General features: G+C 34.1%; 1 protein-coding gene across 1 annotated transcript in view; it reads left to right on the top strand.

The window, feature by feature from the left end:
- Positions 1-25,539, top strand: part of RIC1 (RIC1 homolog, RAB6A GEF complex partner 1) — a 45,744-nt gene extending 20,205 nt beyond the window's left edge. Inside the window, exons 4-26 of the mRNA XM_081945066.1 lie at positions 2,668-2,775; positions 4,592-4,734; positions 4,908-5,041; positions 5,605-5,696; positions 7,839-7,927; positions 9,106-9,250; positions 9,913-9,961; positions 10,583-10,729; positions 10,986-11,189; positions 11,658-11,696; positions 11,882-11,992; positions 13,810-13,899; positions 14,575-14,735; positions 15,253-15,391; positions 16,024-16,140; positions 16,858-17,586; positions 17,997-18,155; positions 19,156-19,292; positions 19,514-19,800; positions 20,344-20,541; positions 22,337-22,514; positions 22,637-22,825; positions 23,513-25,539. Coding sequence (XP_081801192.1) covers positions 2,668-2,775; positions 4,592-4,734; positions 4,908-5,041; positions 5,605-5,696; positions 7,839-7,927; positions 9,106-9,250; positions 9,913-9,961; positions 10,583-10,729; positions 10,986-11,189; positions 11,658-11,696; positions 11,882-11,992; positions 13,810-13,899; positions 14,575-14,735; positions 15,253-15,391; positions 16,024-16,140; positions 16,858-17,586; positions 17,997-18,155; positions 19,156-19,292; positions 19,514-19,800; positions 20,344-20,541; positions 22,337-22,514; positions 22,637-22,825; positions 23,513-23,801 — 3,934 coding nt within the window. The 3' untranslated portion in view covers positions 23,802-25,539. The remainder of the gene's footprint in view (positions 1-2,667; positions 2,776-4,591; positions 4,735-4,907; positions 5,042-5,604; positions 5,697-7,838; positions 7,928-9,105; positions 9,251-9,912; positions 9,962-10,582; positions 10,730-10,985; positions 11,190-11,657; positions 11,697-11,881; positions 11,993-13,809; positions 13,900-14,574; positions 14,736-15,252; positions 15,392-16,023; positions 16,141-16,857; positions 17,587-17,996; positions 18,156-19,155; positions 19,293-19,513; positions 19,801-20,343; positions 20,542-22,336; positions 22,515-22,636; positions 22,826-23,512) is intronic.
- Positions 25,540-26,340: the final 801 nt, after the last annotated feature.

The raw sequence follows: 26,340 nt of genomic DNA on the forward strand, positions 1-26,340 counted from the left end.
GCATTTATGCAGAAATATTGAATATTTAAAAAGGTTCATAAACTTTTATGCACCACAATATATGTATGGTCTTTTCACTGTTTAGGTGTACAGGTAGTGTTCGACTTACAACAGTCCATTTAGTGACTGTTCAAAGTTACAATGGCACTGAAAAAATGACCAATGGTCATGTGACCATTTCCCACAACCATTACAGCGTACTCATGGTCATATGATCAGAATTCAGACACTTGGCATTTATTTATGATGGCCAGAGTGATCTAGGGTCACCCAATCACCTTTTTCAACCTTCTAATAAGCAAAGTTAATAAGAAAGCCAGATTCACTTAACAACTGAGTTACTGACTTAATATTTGCAGTGATTCACTTAACTTTCTTGTGGCATGAAAGGTGGTAAAATGGGACAAAACTCACTTAACAACTCTCACCTAGCACCATTGTGTTGGGCTCAATTGTGGTCATAAGTCTAGGACTACCTGTACAAGATAGGCTACAAGTATATATTTATTGCCTTATTTATTTCATGTCTAGGAATACAGGTATTTAGCACATTAATTCTATCTTTCATTATCACACTAAAATCAAGATGAGTAAGAAAGAAAATCTCAAGTGTACAAGGTACTTTGTGCTTACCCAGAATTACATTGGACAAGGATTCCTTATCTACACAGTGCATCGTCTCATAACTTGCTGATATGTATTTTTTTTCTGCTGCTACACAGAACATCTTAATTAAGCTTGTTGAGTGTTTTAAAATGTGGTTACGAAGAATTATTTTTTTAGGTGACTTCAACATGTTTCAGTTTTATTGTTTTCTTACATTTTCGACATAGTTGGCATTTTGCACAGTCTGTGTATTTGAGTGAAACTGAGATGCATTTAAGATGCTAGTATTCTGATTATTCAAATAGTTTTGTTCGTTTGGGTTTTTAAAAATGTGTTTATTGCATTATTTTCATATAAAATTAAGCAGTTGGCTATATTCCTAACTATTTTATTTACTGGTTTTGACTGCTTTTCAGTTGAGGCTACTGACAGTTTTCGGGTGATATTAATTCATTTCATTTATCGTTGACTGTTTTTCTTTCCAGATTCTTAAATAACTTTGTAATATGTCCAATAAATAAATGTCTTCCTAGCCTGTTGTAATGAGTTGTATATTTTTATAATCCAATGCAATAAACTGAAGAGATGCTACATATTTTGGACTGAGTGTCTTTCAGAAATCATTACTCATCCCTATTTAATGTAACAATGTAGTCAGTATTCATCTGAAGAACAGTATTTGGTGTCTTTGCTATTATGTCATTATAATAAAATGTGATTAATGAAATGTTAATTACAATCTCTCTGTGTTAGTTGGAGTAGTAGAGAGCTCTTAGTCTAGATGTTTCTGTTCTATCCAAATGTTTGAGCATGGGAGATAGGAATGAAATTTAGAGGAGGACAGGGTAGAAAAGGAACAGCATGCTTTCTGACTGCAAGGAATTCTGGAATTATCTCCCATTTTAAATTCTACTGAAACCTGATTGTTATTCAGCATTTGTTCTATGATTGTATTATCTTATTGATTTGATCTTATTGCATTTTTCTGTTTGAAATATACATTTAATTTCATATGTAACTGGATTTAGGAGGACTTGGACTCCCACATTAATACATTGTACTTCAAAGTGGTCAGTTCTTATTATTTGATTATCTGACAAATAATCGGTACATCATGAGAAATCATTATGGTTCATAGTTAATGGTTATGGTTTTTCTATTGAGGCAATATTTTTAATAAATTACTTAGAAGAACAATTTACATGGTGTGATAAGGGAATAGCCTTTAAGGTAATTTAGAGCCTATTCCAACTAACTCTTCTTGAAATGATCTCTCCCAATACCTTGTGGATAAGATTCTGAACATTTGTTAATTTTTGAAAATACTTTATTTTTATTTATTTTTTTCTTGGTAAAGTCTTTTATGGTTTTGATCATGAAAATCATGATACAAATAATTGAAATAAACAAATCTGTGTTTTCTGCACATTTAAGCTTTTCTTGATGAAAATTTCTTTCAAGTTCTTTCAAATTGCAACATACAGTTGTTGTTGATTAGAGAGTATCTTTCTGAGTATAAAGTAAGTCTTCAGTCTTTATGATTTTAAAACACTGATTAGATTGTAATCTAGTTATAGGAATTGTGGAGCTATTTTGCATAAAACTCATTCTTGCAAAGATAACCTGTAAAGCTATGAATATTTGATTGTCTTAGTATCACATATTTGATTATATCAAATGTCAATTTTTTAAAGTATTTTGCAGTGAAATACTGTGTATCTCCACGAGTAGAGGAATCTCAATGCCATGCAATAATTTGAGGTTGAAGAGCATTTCCTTAGAGCTTCCTTTGGTGGCTGGAGGAAAAGTGTGAATTAGACTGACTATTGGTCTCCTCAGGCCTTTTTTTAAAAAATAAGAATTGTTTTCAGGACCACAGCTTGTAATATAAATGTAGGTGGGTGTTTAGAATGTTTTACTTTATTATGTATCTTCTCTTCAGATCAAGATTTATTTTAAGAACTTATTTTAAGGATTTATTTAACCACAGACTAAATTAGTATGTTAATGTATAGAATTTGGGGAAAATGAATTAAGCATTGTTGGTTCTTTTTTTTAAAGAGGAAGCCCCCATCTGAAAGGAACACCGTATTATAAGGAAGAACAATGCGCTCCATCATTAAATCTAGAGAAGAAACAAGTGCTAGATTTACAAGCAACTATTACCAGGTACAGTGGCTAATAACTTCTATATTTAAATTATTTACCAGAACAGCAGAAAATAAGATGATTAATAATTTAGCACATAGTATAATTAAGAGTAGAAGTGAATAATATCATATTAGAGTATCCATTTTCTTGGCAGTTCCTCAGAATCTTGAATAAATCTTATCATCATCTGCTATCTAATTCTTTTAATGAGAAATGCTACAGCTATCCCTACCAAACAATTTCTGGAAAAAAGCTTACATATTGTTATTTATCAGTTTGACTGCCGTCTCATTCAGAAAGTGACTCACAGTGAATACAGAATATTATTAAAACATATGCTATCTTATTTCTAGGCATATCGTTTATAATAATCATTTTTATGGTTACATGCCTAATTCAAATGTAACTAATTTACTGTTGAATAACATGAAATTTTATTTTAAAATGTGAATCATACAGATTTTTTTCATTGAAAATATATAATTTTGAATTATTTTTTTACTAAATCTTTTCAGCATGGCATTCTTGAAATAAGATCAAATATACTTAGTGGATTGAAAAATTTCCCATCAATATTCAAAGTATCTAAAGAAAATTCTGAATTCACAAGAAATATAGATTCTGCAAGACAGGATGTTTGAACTTTCAAATGTTATTTCATGATTGAGTGAGTGAGTGTGTGTGTGTGTGTGTGTGTGTGTGTGAGTGAGTGAGATACTATTTGGACACATTCTCTATGCCTTTTCCTGCAGCAACACTGAGTGGCAGGACATGGATACTCCTAAAGCCTTTGCATTGTGCAACCTAGTCCTCACTTATGAACCACAAAATCTGTCATTAAGCAACGTGGTTGTTAATTGAAATGCTACATGACTGCATGGACTTACATTAGTTCTAACAGTGGTTCTTAAGTGAATCACCACAGGTTATTAAGTGCAATGTCATGCGACTGCAACTTGCAAGTTCCCGTGACTTCCCTGTTGATTTTGTTAGTTGCAAGCTGGCTGGGAAGGTTGCAAATCGCAATCATATGACCATAGGATGCCTCAACTATTATAAATGTGCACTGGTTGCCAAGTGCCCAAATTGCAATCGTGTGACTTTGGGGAGGCTGTGATGGCCGCAACTTTGAGGACTGGTTATGAGTCTCCTTTTTCAATGACATCATATCTTTGATCAGTCTCTGAACAAGCAGTCAACGGACCACTTGAATATAGTCTATACTATATTTATCTAAAAGTACAAATGTTCAGGATCTTAATTGCCAATACAGGTTTTAAACCCCATTGAATTCCCACTGGCTACCTTTGTGCTGCAAGTCCCAAAGAGGGTAAATCTGATCATGTAACGCCTCCTAGTGGTGACCAGTGTAACTGAAAACACAATATATACATTGTATAAAAATAGAACATTTTCCTTTTTCCTTAAAGTGGAGGGGATGGAAATCGTGTAAAACCTTTTACATGCAAGCATGAAATAATGTAACATCGCATCTCTCTTTGCTCTAAAAGCTTAATAGAAAGTGAACTGTATATACAGTTGATTAATTGATTAATTTCAGATAGTTGGGAAGCTCTAAAGTAGCACCCAAAGGTCTGTGTCTGATTTATTTTGCTTCTCTTTGCACAATGCAGGGCTACTTTCAACAGTTCTTGTTCTTCCATCCCTACATCCAGCTCCAAAAAGTTGGAGGATTATTTAGAGCTGATAATTAGAGGTGATTGGGTTTATGAATACAGAAATGTTGAAAAGTTCTAAAGAGAATTGATATATTGGTGAGATTGACATTTCTTTTATATCAAATATCTGATAAAATAATGTGCCTTGCTTGTAGTTTACAGTCCATGCTAGAGGATCTGATCATTGCTACGGCTGATGGTCTTCTACATCTTATTCACTGGGATGGTTTGACAAATGGAAGGAAAGCCATAAATCTCTGTACAGTATCATTTTCAGTGGATCTACATTCATCTAGAGGTATTTCTTCTATGTATATATGGTTGAAAAGTGGGGATTCTAAATTAAAATTTAATTAATATTTTGTAATAATTCATAGCAGTTCCCATTTCTTATATTACATAGAAATAGAACTGATGAAGAGAGCTTACAATTTAATAATGGCAGCTTTTAATAATTCTGTTCTTTAGCAGGTTCTTTTTTGGGTTTTGAAAATGTACACATAAGAAATATGGAATACTGTGCTACTCTTGATGGATTTGCTGTAGTGTTTAATGATGGCAGAGTTGGTTTTATTACACCAATGTCAAGTGGATTCACAGCAGAGGTAAGATTTCTTAGCAGTTCAATAGTTTGATTAGCTTTTCCAAGATGTATTAAATTATTTGGTCATCTGTCGTCTGTTTAGTAATATTTGAGCTGTGCCTGAGAAATTGTGAAAATACATATAGTTAGCCTCGTTTACTAGAAAATAGGGTTAATTTACAGAAATATTCTAAATAAAATGAGATTCACTTTTTTGCAGTAAAATATTAATGTAAGATTACCTCTGTAAAGAAAGGGTGAAATAGACAAGTAATATTTCTAGAATATCAGCTTGTTTCATAATCTCACACCAGCATTATTATATTCTCATAAATTTCAGCTATTCTTTATTGTTAATTTATTTCCTTAAAATATGTTGTTCCCTTGTGCATACATTCTTTTTTAATATTTAGCACTATATAAAACAAATATTTCAGAATACATGAAATATATGTATATTGAATGAATACTTATATCAGTTTAAAACTTGTTATCAGTTTAAAAAGGGCATATACTGTAGGTCATGTCTCATTTTAAGATGTAACACAATGTGCTGAAAGCTAAACAGATAACTTACTCTTGCAGCAACTCCATGGTGTTTGGGCACAGGAAGTTTTCGATGGGACTTGTGTGGCTGTAAACAACAAGTACAGATTAATGGCATTTGGTTGTGCAAAGTAAGTTGAACATCTTAACTCAGAACTGGAGTATATTCTTTTTAAATTATCTGAGGGTAAAATTGTTACTGTGCTAAAGTTACTGAATTCCTAATTATGCCATCCTTTCTCTAAGAGGACATTATCTTAGCTTTTAAATACAAATCCAAAGTTTATCATATCTTCAGGAAAGCGATCTTGTAAAGGAAGTTATTTAATTACTTAGGTAATTATTTAATAGGGTTTGGTGGAGGTACATATTTTTAAAATCTGCAGTTTTTAAATTCTTGGTGGAAAGGTTATATCATTGTGCTTACATTTTGTACATCAACAGTTGTTGTTATAATGATCAATGTTCCCAAGTTGCCAAATATTTTATGTTCATTGAGCAATATTGGATATTAAGGCTTGTACTAAATTGTACTTTTTTCTAAAACCATGGTTTTAGAAAAAAGTCTCAAACCGGTAAGTGTATTTTTGCTATTGTTATAGTAAAAAAACAGATGTAAAGCAATTTTATCCCCGTTGCTTCTTATCAGGTCTGTTTGCCCAGACCAACCCGGATTAGTCTGCAAAATAAATAACCTTTATTTCCATTGTTTATTATGGAATTAAAATAATCACCATCTTCATTCCTGCAGCTAAGGTTTGTGGTAAATAGCACTTGAAATGGATTATCAGACCATGTTTATGTGCTTACGGTTGAAAAACAAAGGAGCTTAAGGCTTGCTTTGAACTGCTTTTCTTTTTCCTGTGATAGAATGTTCAAAACATTTTAGAGTGATGGTGTGGAAATATGGGACATTGGATGTTTGCAAGATTTTTTTGTACAATTTGCCTTCCTATAAGTTGATTATTATATGCCTTATTTTCTGCACACATCTAGAATATGTTTTGATAGACGTTTGTCAGATATTTGAGGTATGCTATCATATCCACTGCATTCTCCTCAAGACTAAATGTGTCAAATACCTTCACTCTCTCTTCATAATACTTAGTTTTTAGTGCATTAAGTACCCTTGTTGCCCTTTCCTAAACCTTTTCAAATTTTCTGAATTCTTCTTTAAAGATTTAGACAGAGTATTCAAGTTGGAATACCTGCCCCAAGATAAAGCCATTTCCGGTATTGTAATATGAAATGGTATTGTGAAAATAATTTTACCAGAATACTAGATCATTCTGTTGGTATCTAAAATATTATCTATTCATTGCATTTCTAAGTTATTTGCTGCATGATATAAAAGTAGTTATCTTTGAGGTGAGTATCAGTACCAATGGTTAATTTCTGCATTTTATATTCAGGGCTGAATTTGTGTGATTTTTATTATTAATTTAAATTTGGCTGTTAGCTAGAAGAGTCTGTTTTGAAGGGGGAAAAGGTGGATATGAAGAAATAAATAAGAAAACCAATTCAATCTAACAAGTACTGTACATAATTATTTATCTAGTAGATTCAGTTGGATGCAGGATGTTCATGTAGCATCCACCAGCATTTCATTCAAGAACTCATCTTAAATCTAGAATTGGTTTAAGGAAGGCCTGCAGATGCTACATTCATGCCCATGTCACGTTTTGTCCTTGAATCAGGCTCTCTGCACAGTCTAATATGACTCTAACATCTGTTTCCCTCTGACACTAATGAGCTACCGGTAGTCCTTGCCTTACAACAGTTTGTTTAGTGATCATTCAAAGTTACAATGGCACTGAAAAAAGTGACTTATCCTTTTTGGATCATAAGTCACTTTTGACAGTTATGACCTTTCCAGCATCCCCGTGATCATGTGATCAAAATTCAGATACTTGGCAACTGGTCCGTATTTATGACTTTCTGTGTCCCAATGTCATGTGATTACCTTCTCCTCACAAGCAAAATCAAAGGAGAAGCCAGATTCATTTAACAATCAGGTTACTAACTTATTAACTGCAGTGATTCACTTAACAACTGAGGCAAGAAAGGTCATAAAATGGGGCAAAATTCATTTAGCAAATGTTTCACTTAACAACAGAAATTTGGGGCTCAATTGTGGCCGTACATCTAGGACTACTTGTATTTGAATTAAGTATATGAAAGTGGACTTATTCTTTACCTTCACATTTTCATCTGATCAGCTTAATTTTAAAATTCTTGTCTCAGAATTGTTTGTGTTTTTTTTTCTTTTCTAGTGGTTCTGTGCAAGTATATACAATAGATCATTCCACAGGGGCCATGCAGCTGTCTCACAAACTGGAACTAACACCCAAGCAATATCCTGGTATGCCCAATTATATTAACATTCAGGTTGGATTGTTTATCATCTTTTTGGTGATATTCCTCCTTGATTCATTTATAACAAGTAAACAATTTGGCATGTAGTGGCTGTACAAAAGGCTGATCTACCAGTCCAATCATCTGGGTCTATGTACATTCAATTATGTATATCCTGTACAGTTCTGTAGCAGACAATATATGTCTGACAAAAATTTAAAATATTATTATTACTCTTCATAAAATACAGTCAGGCTGGCCATGTTATGCTCATGGCTGTACCATCTCTGTAAAGACAGTTATTTCTTTCTTTTAAGGAGTAGTCAACAGCTGTTTGTTAACAGTAACAGAATAGAGGTTGTGAAAGAGCTATGTTTGCCCTAGTTCTTTTTTTTTTTAGTCTAGTGGTTGTAACGGTTTTGCAACCCAGGTCATTCTACTAGTTACCCAACATGAATGCATTGTTTGTTTAGTCACAGAGAAATCAAGTGGTTAGTTACCAGGAGAAAAGATTCCCTTTACACCGACATTTATACATCTAACACCCAGTTTAGAAAGTTATAAATCTTGCTTTGCATTTCCGGGTATTGTGTTCTGACTACAGACTTGTTAGAGAAATAGAGAAACTGCTTGGAAACAGTTATAAGGTTCACTTACGCTGTTCCAATGTTTTTTACTAGCTTGGAAGGAATTGTGGCAGGGCTCTAGAGATCTATGACAACTTTGCTAAGAGCTCTGGTAAAAATTTTCATATCTTTAAGCAAGAATAATTTATACAGAGGAAAGAGGGCGGAATGTAGATATGCATTTACTGTTCATCCTGATGACTTCTTACTCTGTTTTTGTGCATTACTTCTATGTACCTAATGAGGATAAAACTCTGCAGAGTTTAATAAAATTAAATTGCATCCTGTTAGGATTAATATTTTGAGGAATATTACCTATCCCATAGAGCCAATATACCACAGTCTTCCCTTCACCTTGTAGCTAAGTCTCTCTCTCTCATCCCAAAAGAATAGCAATGGTGGAATTGAATTGAATCCCTTGTGTACCATTTTGAATTTCCAGACGAAAAGTAGGAGCTCAAAATATTAACCACTATTCAACTACTGCCCGTCTTTAAAATAGTTAAAAATATTGCAAAGAGTTTTTTTAAATCTGCCAACAATTTTTGTATTTCAATAGATATTTGGAACAAAACAGGAGCTGTTAAACTCATCAGATGGTCTCCAGATAATTGTGTTGTTATGGTGACCTGGGAATGTGGAGGCCTGTCTTTATGGAGCGTATTTGGAGCCCAGCTTATTTGTACTCTAGGAGGTGACTTTATGTAAGTAACTTGTGCTTCATATTAGGAAATTTAACCAAAATATGTATCTGCTATTCAACGTTTTATTTGCTGCACAAAGCTTTTAAAACTATTTTTCTTTGCTTAATTATTTAATATCTCATACTGTATATGTTATCAACTGAATTAGTAAAAAGGACTAGGCTGAAAAGCAAAATGCTCATTTTTTTCTGCACAATATTTTTGTAAGTGAAATGTTAATATGCCAATGAGAGGCTTTATCTTCAACTACAAAATCAGTTCTCCCTTCAATCTCTGTTGTACAAACGTTAGATCTATATTTTTATGTGCTACATATACTGTACCTTCTAAATTCAGAGGTATTTTTAATAGCTACAGAGGACTTTCCTTCTTTCTTCTGTTTATTAGACTTGATGAAGTTGATTAAACTGATATGATGTGATACTTTTAAATTAATAGAAAAGTACAAATGATACTAAAGAATAGGGTTGGGCAAATATTTATATCTCATACTGATTTTTCTTGGCTACTTGGGTTTAATATATCAAGGATCAAAAGGTGGGACTGGGAACTAGGGAATTAAAAATGGCCCCTTATTAGTATGTATGTAGTGAATTGAAACACAAAGTCTCTTTAATATCCAATATTTGAATGTAATATTTTGTTTATGCTATTCATTTTAGTCACCGAACTGATGGTACTAAAAAGGACCCTCTAAAGATCAGCTCTATGGTGAGCATCATTTATTATTATTTTACTAGTCTCTTTTTCTCTCTCATGTAGGTACATACAATTAAATTTTATTCTAATACTTTATCAATAAACTAACCTGGACTTATCCACTTTACTTAAGTCTCTTTCTGCATTAATATTGCAATCCAGATATTTCCAGGTTACTTTTTAAATTTAATTTACTTAATTACACAAAGAAAAATATTCAGGTTCATAAGCAAATAATATTCCCTGCCAGGGACAGATCTTAGAAAATCACAGTATGTTGTTCCTTCTGTCAGAATAACAAAACCATTCAGTTCATAGGAACTGGAATATGTCTTGGATACCAATTCTCAGCAAATACTACTAATATTTCACAGAACAAGGCTGACATTTGGATAGGGATTTTGTCTGTGGTTTCTCTTAGCACACATGGCTATAAAAGGTGTACAGAATTGTGAAAATATCTGTAAATGGTGTGAAAGGAATATAAAGGAGGAGACTAGTGCTTTTCATCAAACTTATTGGTAGCAACTTGATATTAGGCATTCTTGGGTAGTAAAATTCTAGACAGTATTTCTCTATTCTAATCTTTTAGTTGTTTTAAGTGATATACCTATTTTTTATTTTTCGTCTTAGAGTTGGGGATCCGAAGGTTATCATCTGTGGGTAATCGATGCAAATAACTCTGGGAATTCAATGATTGAGAGCAAAAACAAAGGGCAACATTTTGGTATTTTGCAATTTCAGTTCATCAAAAGTGCACTAGCAGTTAATCCTTGTATAGTAAGTATTCAAGTTTGATGGTTTGTAGTGCTATAATAGAAGTGTAGTTACTTCTGTTATATTTTAGATCAAAACATTGCCTAAATTGAATTATATTAAAATTGTTTTTTTAAATAAAATGTAAATAAAACAGTATATGATAATGTTGCTGTGCAAACTTTATTTGAAACATGAACGTGACAGCACTCTTAAATAATCTTTTCCCAATTTTATTTGGTTCACTGTCTGAAGTACTGGTTTCTTTGTTTATTCACAGAGCAGCCAGGAGCAGGTCCTCCTTCAGGGAGAAGATCGCTTATACTTGAACTGTGGAGATGTTGTGCAAGCTCAGAATCCTAGAAGTTCTTCGGCACATGCTGAACATAAACCTGTCCGAGAAAGAGGCCAATTTTCATATGAGAGCTTAGATTCTCAGGGTTTAAGCACTTTATTAGGGCACAGGCATTGGCACGTTGTACAGGTAACTCCCTCCCTTGGTACTTGACTGCTTCCCTTTTCACATCTTATTTTTTGAATGCCTGTCGGCTTCTGCTCTGAAAGAAGACCAGATTAAAATCTAGTGACTTCCCAAGGCTACACCTTAAACTGCTTTAACTTTCTCATATAAGAAACCTATCCTTAGTTCTATAATATCTATTGTCTATTAGGATCAAAATATCTTTACTGTTAAAACTTCCTAACTGAATTTTTTTTACTTATGTTCCTGATAGACCAGACATACATGCCAAGAAATATACGTATGTCAATAAATATATAAAATGTACATTACATAAAGAACGCTGAATATCTACTATAGAGATACCCAGAGATCTACTGAAAATGGGAATAAATATTTGCTGGTGTAATCATGTAATATTTTATCTATTGGCTTTGATGGAATGTGGTAATTGTAATAAATTTTCATAATTCTTTTTTTCTTCTTTTAAAGATTCACAATATATATTTAGAGATCAACTGGCCCATAAGGGTAAGTTGCTTTAAAACGTGAATACTTTACAAATTTGATTGTATTGAGATAGAAATTTCACTTTTTATAGAAATGAATTGGATGGGGCATCTTGTCTTAGAAATAATTATTAATGAAATAGGGCAAATAGTATAATTCTTCTGTTAATAAGGATCTGACGTTGCGTTTGTTTTCTTCATAAACAGTTTTCAGCCATTGATAAGATGGGGCAGAATGTAGCTGTAGTTGGCAAATTTGGCTTTGCACATTACTCTCTGCTTTCCAAAAAATGGAAACTGTTTGGCAACATTACCCAGGTAAGTGGCTGATTATAAATAAATTAGTGGGTTTCTTTCTAAAGATGTTATTACCAATTTATAGAACGTCATTTAGGTTTATAGTCTGCTTGCTAATCTGTTGTGTGTAATGTATGTAATGTAATATAATGCATGTAATATGTATATATTAAATAATAGACATTTACATTAAGGTTCATAGAAATAGTTTCTTATCTCAGTGCTCAGTGATGGATATGACATTTTGTATTTTAGGAGAAAGGAGGAAAGAATCTTGTAAAAATAAGTCATTCCAGTAATATTGTAATTAAAGAATTTCTTATAATTTTACTAAAAATAGAATTGTTGGCTAATAACTATTCTGGCAGAATTCATTTTGGAGAAGAGGGAGGCCACATTGTTTCCATTGTTTATCAATTTTGAGAATGGAGGAGGTGGATTATAATAAGGCTGAGGAGGAGAAGGCAGGCCATGGGTATCTTTATTCCCAAAGCAGCTTAACTGGATTCTTTCTTCTGCCAAAGGCAGCTACAACAAGTAGCTCTGTAGGAAGGATCCTGGAAGTTTTATGTTTTTACATTGTATTAGCTGCTTGGGAGGTTTGTTATTTTGAAATGTGGGTTCTAAATAATGTAATAAATAAAATAAACTGAGGGAGTCAGGAAGGTAAACAAAAAATAGCCAACATAGTTCTAGGCTGCATAAACAGGGATAGAATCAAGATCACATGAAGTATTAGTACCACTTTATAATGCAGAGAAGAGCAATAAAGATGATTAGGGGACTGGAGGCTAAAACATATATTAAAAAGTTGCTTGAATTATTGTGTATGTCTAGTATTATGAAAAGAAGGACTAGTGGTGACATGATAGCAGTGTTCCAATATCTCAGGGGTTGCCACAAAGAAGAGGGAGTCAAACTATTCTCCAAAGTAATTGAGGGCAGAACAAGAAGCAATGGGTAGAAACTAATCAAGGAGACAAGCAACTTGGAACTAAAGAGAAATTACCTGACAGTTAGAACAATTAATCAGTGGAACAACTTGCCTCCAGAAGTTGTGAATGCTCCAACACTGGAAGTTTTTAAGTAGAGATTGGATAACCATTTGTCTGAAGTGGTGTAGGGTTTCCTGCCTAAGCAAGGGGTTGGACTAAAAGACCTCCAAGGTCCCTTCCAACTCTGTTATTCTATGTTCTATAAAACATCTTCTACTTTCATGCTCAGATTTTTCTGAGCATGAAAAATCCACTTCAAGGAAATACTTCCTGGAGATTTAAGACAATAGCATTGCTTTCAATCGCAAGGGAGGTATGCAGAATATTTGAAATATGAAAATAACTTGTTTTGAGCACTAAACAGCTGTTTTCAATAGCAAATGGGCCTTTTCTAATGCCATTCAGACTTTACCAAAACCATTAAAAAATTCCAGCAACTTCAGAACAGCATCAAAACATTTCAGTCATCTCGAGCTTGACACGGCTCTTTCAAATTCAAAATGGCATTTCCGGCTCATTTTTTTTTCTAGTGGGATAGCATGTTTCTTTGTACTATCTTCTCAAGATCAATCCCTAATGATTATATAGTGATGTCAAAGCCAATAACCTGCAGTTCTTATAAATAGTGTAAATATAACATTTAGGATTGACTTCTAGAATACTCGGGGCCAGGGAAGAGTTAATAAAATTAATATTCTAATGTTTATCCATAAATGTTATTAGAATGTTATTAACATCTTTTTTATTATGTAATTGTATTAGCCTTGATTATATTAATCTTGATGGATAAGCTGTTCGGATTTTTAAAAAGTTGAATAATTCTAGCTTTCCATTTACTTTTAGGAACAAAATATGACTGTTACTGGAGGCTTAGCATGGTGGAATGACTTCATTGTCATTGCATGTTACAACTTAAGTGATCGCCAGGAGGAGGTAAGGCAGACCTTAAATATAAAAGACTGAAATTCTCCCGTTGATGCACTTTTATGGCAACATTAAATAGAAATCTGCCTGTTATATTAGTTATATTAGAAACTTTATTGCCTGCATAGAAATAACAATTACAAATAACAATAACTATTATTTTCATTTTTCTTTCGGTTTTCAGAAAGTATTAGGATTAAAATTAATATTCCTCAAAATTCTGATTTTTGTAAATTAGATTTTTTTAATTGCCGCAAAATAACAGGATGTTAGTCTCATCTTTCTTATGAGTGTGATAGTTTAGAAATTGGATTCTCACTCTAAAATGTTTAAAGATTTACTTCCATGATAGTTATATTGTTTCATGCTGTAGGATTAATTGTTCAAATGTCTGCCCAACATTACTTTTGCATTGTGTTTCTAATGTAAGTGTAACATATACATACATATGATACATATAGAATGTTCTTTCTTCCTCATTTTAAGGAGGAAAAGGATAGTGAATGAAGAGTATTTAGTATCACAACAGAGATGAAAAATCCATTCCATGAAAAATCTTCTATCAGTAGTTAGGGTGTAGATGAGCCAGCCTTATTATAAGTTCCTCATGAAAGGACAAGGCTTGAAAATTAGTTTAAATTCTCCTTATAAGTTTGTGATCAAAAGTTTTCATTATTCTTTCAGCTAAGAGTATATTTACGAACAGCCAATCTGGACAATGCATTTGCTCATATCACCAAAGTGCAGGCAGAAACTTTATTGCTCAGTGTCTTTCGGGATATCATCATTTTGTTCAGAGCAGACTGTTCTATTTGCCTTTATAGTATTAAAAGAAAATCTGATGGGTGAGTATGAAATATGTTATTGCATACTTCATTTTACTTTACTTTTGTTTTAAAGTATGGGTGAGGGAGAAGGAAACCTTTGGTGAAAATCTCTTGAATCAGATTTGAGTGGTGTCCTTTTTGCTCTTGTTCATTCTGATGTGGCCCCCTTGTAAATACTAACACAGAGAGAGTTCAGTATTACAGGCATTAAGTCATGTTTAGCTCAGCGGGTACTTTATGTTAGAGAACTCAACAAAGCTAACCTTAAAAATGAAAAATATTAAAAATTTAGCATTAAAAATTACCAAAGTTAATAATTAAATATACAGTATAGCATATTGTAATCTGACTTACTTTTCAATGCTGTTTGCTTTATTTGGTTACATGGAATATTTACAATATCTTTGTCTTGTCAGGATTGTTGTATTATCTGAAAATTATTATCATACTGATAGACAAAGATCTTAAAATACCTCACATATGTTTATTTGGGGCTAGTAGGATACTGACCACTGGACATTTCTTTGTCTTTCAGCCCTAATCCCACTACAAGTATTCAGGTTCTTCAAGAGGTTTCTATGTCACATTATATTCCTCACCCCTTCCTTGTTGTGTCCGTTACTTTAACATCAGTAAGAACAGAGACAGGTATCAGCTTGAAAATGCCACAGCAGGTATCTACAGGGTATTTTAAAAATTATTTTAAAGCTAGTGAAAGCAGATTTTCCACTTGAAAACAGTATATATATATATATATATATATGACAACACCATCCCTCATTAAATCTCCCCAATTGTTGGAGCAAGATATATGAGAGGACGTGATTGATAAATCATGGTGTTTTAGGTTAAAGGCAAGATAAAAATGCATGGGTTTGAACTAATATTGATTTTCCTAATGTGAATAATATCTTTATGAAGGAATGATTTGGATTTGCTGCTGTTTTTACAGCTTCGTGTAGGTGGTTTTTTTTTTTTAAGCTGATGAAATTGCTATTGTTTTGAATGAGAGTTTACTTGTAAAACTTTTGAGGATTCAGTCTAGCTCTATGATGTTCAACATCAAAAATTAACTATGGGGAGAGATAGGGGGATATAATGTTATCAGTCTGCTGAACGATAATCAGCTTTACTTTTTGGAGAAGGCAGTTGGGTCATCAGCGTTTCATTTATGACCAGCGTGGATTGAATGATATTGAATAGTATGCTTTTATAAACACAGTGCTGATCATGATGTGTTTGAACTTTCAGAAAAACAGATTCAGCGAAATTGAAAAGGAATAATAAATTTTTGTTTTTCTTTAAGGCCTGTGAAGCAGAGAGCATTATGTTAAATTTAGCTGGACAGTTAATCATGGTACAGAGAGATCGATCAGGTCCTCAGATACGAGAAAAGGAGAGTAGTCCCAACCAAAGGAAACTTGTGAGTTAATTTATGGAAAAATCTCAATGAAAGGAATGCGCATTGTGAATTAATCTGAATGTGTAATACTTTGTTGATCTTACAATTAAAATAATTGGTCAATAAATGACTGTAACTTTTCTAAATTCTTGTAACATTGTTTTTCTGTAACAGTCTTTTCTTTAGAAGCAAATTACAATTAGTTTCAATTATTTCAATTATTATTTTCAAATAGCGCTTACTTACCCAAAATTGTATGATAGTGATTAATGTACAAGGTTGTTTTCAAACTAACGCAACTAACAATATGAACTGTAGCAATATCTTAATAAATATAGCAGGGACGGAAGGCAAAAATAAGGGATTTAATATCAGTAGCAAATATAAGTAGTACTGTAATTTTAGATTATTTTTAATGGAACCTTTCCTTCATTTCTGTACTTCGGTAACATATTTATGTTAATACATAGTGAAGAAAAATAGATAGCAAGCTGTATTGCTGATTATTTAAAATGTGGGAAAAATACTTTGTAGTAACAGGATAATATGAAGAAAATGATGGTGGAGAATAGGGAGAGTTGAATTAATTTAGTAAACTAATATGAACATGCTTATATTGAAAAAGAATGAGATGTCAGCAGAATTAATGTTTGTGTGTTGCCATATAAAACTTGATGCACAACTTGTGTAAAGGGAGAAAAGAAAATTGCCTAATTAGTATTATTCCTATGTTCTCAGCTGCCATTCTGTGCTCCTGTTGTACTTGCCCAGTCTGTAGAAAATGTTTGGACGACATGCCGCTCTAACAAACAGAAACGGCACTTATTGGAGGCTCTGTGGCTCAGCTGTGGGGGATCAGGTATGAAGGTCTGGCTTCCTTTGTTTCCCAGGGACCATCGCAAACCACATTCCTTTCTTTCAAGACGGATCATGCTGCCTTTCCACATTAACATCTACCCCTTGGCTGTTTTGTTTGAAGATGCCTTGGTTCTTGGTGCTGTCAATGACACTGTGCTTTATGACTGTTTATACACTCACAGCAGTGCTGTTGAACATTTAGAGGTCCTCTTCCCCTTCTGTATTGTTGAGAGAACATCTCAGATCTACCTCCATCACATTTTACGCCAGCTTTTGGTGAGGAACCTAGGCGAACAAGCCTTGCTTTTGGCTCACTCTTGTGCCGCATTACCATATTTTCCTCATGTACTAGAACTGATGCTCCATGAAGTGCTGGAAGAAGAAGCTACCTCGCGGGATCCCATTCCCGATCCTCTCCTTCCCACCGTGGCTAAATTTATTACAGAGTTCCCCCTCTTCCTACAGACTGTTGTTCATTGTGCTAGAAAAACAGAATATGCCCTGTGGAATTATCTCTTTGCTGCTGTTGGAAATCCAAAAGACTTGTTTGAAGAGTGTTTAATGGCCCAGGATTTGGACACAGCCGCATCTTACCTTATTATTCTGCAGGTAATTATATTCACTCATTTTATTCGGAAAAGTGGTATGGTGTGTGCTAAGCACACGACCCAAAGGACACATTATTTTGATAGAGCTTTGTCTCTTACAAGTATATATTTATTAAATAAGGACAGAAATAAAAAAATAAGAGAGGGATCCTAATTATCTTTGGGAATGAAATTGTCTACTATGCAGTCATCCGCGTAAGTATAGAGGACCTGATTGATATAATAGGTGCCTCTAGGCCATTTCCAGTTAGCAGTCCTATCATAGTCATGGATAGTAAAATCATGGGCCATGATTATTGGACAATGAAATCAAAGGTGTGAAGTTTGATGCATGCTTTTTATCTGCAGCCTTTTCTGTTTGCTTATTGAATCAGTGGTTTCTGTGTAAAAAGTGTTTTATATTGGTTCCAGAATATGGAAGTTCCAGCAGTTAGTAGGCAGCATGCAACTCTGCTATTCAATACAGCTTTGGAGAAAGGAAAGTGGGATCTTTGTCGGCACATGATCAGATTTCTGAAAGCCATTGGCTCCGGCGAATCAGAGACCCCCCCTGCTACACCAACAACTCAGGTTTGAATGGCACATGATTGCTCTATAATAAATATCTTTGACACTAATCCAGATGTAATTTGGGGGGGGGGGTGTTCAAGTCATGTGTGGAACTTGCTAACTATCCAGTTATCCTATCAGATATTTTCCTCAATAAATGGATTTTAATCATACGCTAAACCATAGTCCTTTTTATTAATGAATGACTGTATGCGAACATGATTATTTGATCGTTAAGGGTAACTAGAACTTGCAACCCATATTTGGCATCTTAAGCAAAGCCTGGATTTGCTTGTTTATAACGTCACAAGACTTGTTTATATGTTGTTCTGGAAACAGAACTGTGGTAAAAGTATTACAAATCAAAATGACTCATCAGTCCGTATCGTGCTACTGCTTTCGCCATTTCGAACTTGTTGCTTTCAAATTCCTTGAAGTTGGGTAGTCGGGCATTTTGATCAAAGGAAATAGGAAAAAAGACTCATATTTTCGGAACTATAGCATAACATTCTCAGTCTCAGCAGAACCACTATTTGCTTATAGTCGTTCTTTGATGTCTGCAATCTGCAAGATGTCCAAGCTAAGCCTATGCTGTTTTGGTAGCAGATGACAAGATGTCTGGACAGAGGCTTTATTCTCTTAAACTAAGGGTTTTTGATCCTTTTTTGAAAAATAACCAAATGTAGCATTAAGCCTGTCTGACGCAGTAGCCACCTTAATGTCATAACATAGCAAGAAAGCAAAAAAGAATAATAAAATGCTATTATCTAAAAACTTTTGAAGTCATTATAAGTAAATGGATTTTTTTTCAGGGAGCATCTTTTTGATGGAGGATTACTTGAATAACTCATTATTGTGACATTCATTAGAAATATTTCTTTCACCATAAAACCTACCCTCAGCTTTTCTGGTTTTCAGCCAGTTTGCTCTTTGCTTTTTTAAATGTAATCAGTTTAGATACTGTCCAACTCTAAAGAAGTCTCCAATCGGTCTATTCTTATCCTTCTTTTCTTCCATGTAGGAACCTACTTCAAGTGGTGGCTTTGAGTTCTTCAGAAATCGCAGTATTAGTTTGTCTCAATCTGGAGAGACACTTCCAGCTGGCAAATCGAACTTGCAGAAAACCCTGAGCATGCCATCCGGCCCATCTGGCAAAAGGTAACCAAGTAGAAGAGAATATGTGTCTCTTGCTATATATTTCATTGCATCAAGCCCCTACATATATTAAATTATAGAGATTATTACTACGTTACTGATTCTATTTGATGATGAAATTTCACAGCACTCCAACTTTTGACTCCTAGAAAATTAGGCCAAATCCATAAATTAAATGGAAGTTAGTCTTTGGTGTTAACTTTGTTATTTTTCCACCTTTGTAGATTGAGTAAGGAAAGTGATTGTGCTGAGAACATGTACATTGACATGATGCTGTGGAGACATGCTCGCCGTCTTCTGGAAGAAATCAGGCTTAAGGACCTTGGTTGTTTTGCTGCACAGCTAGGCTTTGAGTTGATCGGCTGGTTGTGTAAAGAGCGCAACAGAGCTGCCCGTGTGGAGGATTTTGTGTCTGCCTTGAAGACATTACACAATGATTTTCTTTGGCCATTTCCCATTATTCCAGTGTGCTCTATAAATTCACCTTTGAAGAATGGAAAATGTAGAACAGGTATCTTATCCTCCCTCTCGTTTAATTTACCAGAATCTAAATGTAGCTTTAGAGTAAATGGAGCCTTACAGTACTTTCATTTTGGGTTTTCAGATCAGTTTATTATTTTCATATTTGTACCAAATCCATTGTTGGTGCTACCATAGAGGCAAATGTAGCAGGCACTTTGAATTCAAGTGATGTTGCACTTTAGCGTGTTAAGATTAAACATGTTTAATTCAGTCTTTGAAATTAAACTGTATTTAAACAAAGAATAAAAACATATAGCAAGTAATTGTTGGAAGCAAGTTATTGTTGGAATTGATACTATCTGTCTGATGACTGTAACAGTTAAAGTGTTCATAGGAAATAAAATAAATTGACTTGGTTTGATTGTGTGCAGGTTTCCACTGTATGTGGCTTTATTAATCTATACTGAAGCTTATGGTAGGCATCCTAAGTAGTAGGAATTGGTTACAAGTCATCGAAATGAATTAGGCTTGAAATCTTAAATAACATGTTTAAGGCTGGAACAACAGCTTGTTCACATGCTCTCATTTCTAGTAATAGGCGAACAACTCTTAAAATCACAGTCTGCTGACAGCTTTTTAAACATGGAAATAGACTCTGGCATCCCAGGTGTACCAAGGAGTCACAGCTGGTTTGGTGCCATCAGCTCCTCCCAAAGAGAGATGGATACAGCATCTTCCCATGGCCCTCAAATGCAGGAGGCATTCCTCTCACCTTTGTTAAGTAAAGTGGGTGAGTTCTTTATTCTGATATTTGGCTTTCTTTTAAGTGGTTCTGGGTATTTTGTCTGAAAATAAATATATACTTTTCATATATTACAACTGCCATTTGCTTCTTCATCTTTCTTGGAAATAATGCAGAAGGTAAAGGATTAAATAGCAGAGGAAAAACAAACCAATAATATATTTATGAATGCATATTTAGAATGAATTCAACATAGGAATTCTATTGGCAGCAGCAATCTAGAACTTCATCACAAGATAGCATATCTATATGTATAGTGACCATGCTAGTCTCTTTTGAAATAAGCAGTGTTCACAATGTGCAGAAAAAGAATAATAAATATTAAATTGGAAAACAGTATCCCACCTTTATTATTTTTATAAACAATTCAAGGTGGTGAACATATCTAATCCTCCTTCCTTTTCCTATTTTCCCCACAACAGCTCTCTGAGGTTGGTTGAGCTAAGAGTGAGTGACTGGTCCAAAGTCACCCAGCTGGCTTTCATGCCTAAGGAGGGACTAGAACTCACTAGCCTAGTGCCCTAACCACTAGAACAAACTCTCTTGTTCAAATCAACCTCATTCAGTGTCTGTCCTTATAAGCTATCACTAAACTTCTTAACTCGCCATTCTTAAGGATATCATTAAGCACAACCTCCTGAAAGTCCTCTTACTCTCAACAAGTTTACTCTTTGTACATTTGCTTTGCTATTAGATTCACGTTCATTCTCTCTGTCCAGATAGTTCTTCCTTAACAGAAGTACTTGGAACCGACAACACCACCACTAAGCAATCATAAAATATACACAAAGTGGTCATAAAATACAATGTTGTATGACTGTACTGACTTAATGTGGCAGTTGTAGTTGCAATTATTAAGCAAATCCAGTGTAGTCATTGAGTGTGACGTCACATGATTGCCATTTGTGACCTCCCTTGACTTTTGTTGGAAGCCGGCAGTGAAGGTCACATATGGTGATGATCTGACTGAGGGACACACAGCCATTGTAATTGCAAGCCAATTGTCAAGTGCCTGAATCTTGATCCTCTGACCGGGAGATGCTACAATGGCCTCAACTACAAGGAACAGTTGTAAGTCTCATTCAACACCATTGTAACTTCAAATAGTTGTTGAACAAGCTGTTGTTAAAAGAGGATTACCTATATGACTAACTTAATTTGTGCTCAGTTCACTGTTATTCACCACCAATTCATTCTTATCCTACCTCTTGGTTTACAGCATACGCTTCTTAAATATCTCATACTATTGTCATAACTACATTAATTCTCAGTTCCATTTTGCACGTTGGGGAGAGTCATGCTTTAGAACACAATTGTTTTAACTTTTTTTCATTAAACAGCCATTCCTTGCAGCAGAAAACAGCCTTTCTTGTAGCATTTACATATTTTACATTTTGTTTCCCCATTTCCCCTTCTTCACTAAAGTCACTTATTTGCTGCTATTTTGGTTTCTTATGTATAACTTGCTTTTCTTCATTCAGTTTTCTGAGAGAAACACAATTATCTTGTTTTGATGCATTAATTTCTTTTAGATACACTTTCATGCTTCACATAGATTAGTGTTCCCTGCAGATGTGGTACTTGATAATATGGCATCATCTACATACAAAAATACATGCAGGTTTCATGTTTTCACATTCCACCAGCATCCGTATGTATTTATCCATAAAAAAATATTAAACAGCCAAGTACACTATACTGATGAGATGCAGGTTTTTTTGCACCTTTTAAATAAGTCACAGAGACATTGAAACATCTATATTTGGTTTACTGTATTTGACAGGTGACGAGGGGAGCATTGGCTCTGCCACGGATCTGACAGAAACAAGCTCTATTGTGGATGGAGACTGGACTATGGTGGATGAAAATTATTCCACCTTGGGTCTGACACAGTCTGAATTGGAACATATCTCTTTGGAGCTAGCCAGCAAAGGGCCACACAAATCACAAGTTCAGCTGCGGTAAATGTGATGGGAGTTTGTATTGTCATTGGGATTCCTTTGAATTGTTCTTAGTGGATGGGGACCAAGGATAATATCCCGAGATTCTGTGCCTTAGACAGTGCCTGTGGATCTTTTTGTAGGTATTTGCTTCATATTTTCATGGAAGCAGGATGCCTGGACTGGTGCATGATCATAGGCCTAATCCTTCGAGAATCTTCAATCATCAATCAAGTGTTTAGTCTGGCGCAGTCTTCAGAGGTTGATGGGGAAATGTTGCAGAACATTAAAACGGGATTGCAGGCAGTAGAAAGATGGGCTTCTACAGACTGGTGAGTTGCATGAACCTCCTTTCACTATACCTATGATTTAAGCTGCTTTTCTAAGAAACAGCAGTAAACAAAGAAATAATATTCTTTAACTTATTCAAAATTTAACAGATAGCAAAACATAATTTTAATGCTTAACCTCTTTGAGGACGTATTCTATATGTTGAAATACTACATATAATACTTGACATAATTTATCTGTGGAATTATTTTGTAACTGACTGACTGTTCCTATTAATATACTTGACAAGAGTTCTTACTTCAACATGTGTAATATAAACAGAGAAGTATGTATCCAATGATATGCACAGTATCTTGAATTAGCATATTTCTCATAGTAAAGCAGCAGGTTGCAATACCAAACTTTGGCTTAATTTGAAAAAGCTAGGAAGCTCGGGGACTGTAGATTAGATGGGAGGAAAAACAAGCACCATCTCCACCAGATAAAAGCATTGAAAAATTGCTTGCAGGTTGGCATTAAAAAAAAGGTATATCCATATGATTCACAAGAAACCAAGCTCAATTTTAGCGAAAATTAGAGCATCATATATATTTTCATTATACAAAGGGCATTCACTTGTTGGATTGGCTTACTACACCAAGTTAATAACCAGAAAAGGATAGTTACTGGATTTGCAGTCTTAAAAATGTTTAAACTATTTTTTAATTTTCTTATCTTATGTTGTTTAGTCCTGGCTATAAGCCATTTTTAACCATTATCAAGCCACAACTGCAGAAGCTGAGTGAGATATCGGAGGAACAGGTGCAACAGGAAGCCTTTCAGCCTACAAATCTGTCAAGAGTGGCTGAACAAGCCAGTCCAAGGGCAGAGGAGAACCGGATTTCAACTAACCACAATGCTAGTCCTCAAAGTGACATTGGTCCTAATACTTCAATTCGACCTGATGAGGACATGATTGGATTGGAAAAGGAAGACCATCCCCTTCAAGAAAGCAATTATGACTGTACTGTCTCCTGACAGCATCACACATAATAACTGTTTTAGTAAAGTTTCATAATGATGGCATTGAAGAATACTGCTTTTGGAAAAAAAGTACAGAAATCATTTTTTTTCAAAACATACGTTTAGTTTTGCTTTGTTTCTGTTTTTAATGAATACTTTTTTTTACATGAGTAGAGAATTTCCTTGAATTTGGGAGTGCTTTCCCAGTAATTTCCTCAGTTCTTTTGTTTATCTGATTGTGTGAAAAGCAGCAATATCCACCTGTATTCCAAGATTTATTTGAAGTTCTTGTAAAGTCTGTCTCTATTTTTACTTAATCATGCAGAACACCAACTATGTATCAGTGTATATGATCTTTATTGAATTTTTATTTTATTTTTTTGAAATGAAAGAAAATTTAATCTTGGAGACAATTCTAAGATTTACCCATCTGTACCATCCCCAACTTAATTTTTGAACCAAAACTTGAACAAGTTGACAATGAAGCTTGCTGGGATGAAATTTTGATGCATTCTGTGTAGTTTAATTGCCTAAAGGAAATTATGGCCTGATTAAGCTAAATTCTATTCTATAAATTATGCAGGTATCACATATTTTGACATCACCAAATATTATATATTAAAAATTGTAAAATACCTTGTATCTTTTGTGAACACTCTTGTATATTTTCAAGTTTATTGTTTATGCTTTTTGTCTTTGCTCCACAGTGTAGGGTAGTTTTATCTATCTTGCATGTTTGTACTTTTAACTCCAGGAAAACTAAAAGTAAAATTGCACTTCTATCAGAATGCAACTGACTTTCATCTGGATTATTTGCAGCTTCATTTCATCATTTAGTCTGTTCAGATCCATTCTGAGCAAAAATATTTTAAATGAATTACTGAATCCTTATTTATTTCAATTGTAAAGATGCTTTCCTCAAGATTATTTTTGTGTAAATAAAACCAATTTATATATTACTGCTATTAAGACTTTGTAATGGCAATGTACAGTGTATATATTTAAGCCACCATCTTGCTAATATTTTATAATGCATATACTTGTAACTAAAAACGTTTATTTTAACTTTCATACAACAATATTATGAAAAACTGGCTGCAGCAGAATCTCATGTTTGCTTGAGGTACTTATTTTTTCAGCCTGCTGACTCCAGATTGGTATTATAAATACTGGTGTGTAATATTAAATACCTGTAACAGTATTAAAATTTAAATATTGTATGGCTTGTACTGTGCAGTTGGGAAAAATGCAACACTACTACTTTTTCTACAGAAACCTAACACTTATTTTTATAATATGGGTGTAATTAATACATATATGGACCAACATCATTTATCTTTTAGGTAGTATGAGAATGTTTATCAGCCACAGTCATAGTTCATGAAATTCTCTATGCAAATTCTGAATGAATATATTATGAACAGTCAAAAATATTGCTTCCTAACCTTAGCAAATCGAAGGTGAGTCTCGGTCTTCAACTCCCAGAATTCTCAGCAATGGTTATGTTGGCCATGGAATTCTGGGAGTTGAAGTGGAATTTGCTAATCTTGGGAAACTGGTCAAGAGGGTCAGCAAAGAAAATACTGGTTATGACTTTATATATTTGCTTAGAAAGGCATGGTCATGTCTTTTTATTGATAAATGTAATTAGATAGTTTTTATTGCTGTTGTGTAACCTTTACCGTTGGTAAGACTATAAGTAGTGGTACATGTGCAATAACTTTTAAATAAAATATAAAGGGGTGGAAATGACCTAATTTTTCCATACTTCTTACATTGTATTTTGTGCATCATGGATGCAAAAATTGTCACTTTTCTTACATCAGAAAGAAGAGATACTACTTTTCTATATTGTAGTGAACATATTAATAGCTCTTACCATTAAACACTACACTGCTGTGTTCCAGCCTAAGCAGCTTTTTTTCCCCTAATAGCATCCATCATATGCCTTATCTCCAGTGCTCTTAATTCTGTTACTCTCAATAAGCCCTTTTCGCCCCTTTACAATGGGGACATCGTCCTCCTTTGGAAGTTAAGCAGGTTCCTTATCTTACTTAGAGAGAGCTTGGGAAAAATTCCATGGATGAGAATCCTCAAGGGGAAAACAACTCAAGAAGCTTGGGAAATTTTGAAAAATGTGATTACAAAAGCCCAGTCTAGCACAATACCAATGAAGAAGAAAAATAACAGCTCCCAAAAGAAACCAGCATGGCTGCATAAAGAACTCTCTGACAAATTGAAAGACAAAAAAGATAAGTACAAAAAGTGAAAAGGGGGGGGGGGACATAACTAAGGCAGAATATCAGCAAATAGCCCAAGCATGTAAAGATGAAGTGAGGAAAGCTAAGGCTCACAATGAAGAAAGGCTTGCCACAAAAGTAAAAAATAACAAGAAGGTGACAAGCAACAGGGAGAAAGCAGAACTATTTAACTCATGTTTTGCATCTGTCTTTACACAAAGGGATAAAACAGTCCAACCTATCAAAAACAGCACCACAAAAATCAGATTAGGAACACAAGTTGAAATAGGGAAGAAAATGGTAAGTGAGCACCT

This window comes from Natrix helvetica (assembly GCF_964273705.1).
Source record: "Natrix helvetica genome assembly, chromosome: 2".
NCBI classification, from domain to species: domain Eukaryota; kingdom Metazoa; phylum Chordata; class Lepidosauria; order Squamata; family Natricidae; genus Natrix; species Natrix helvetica.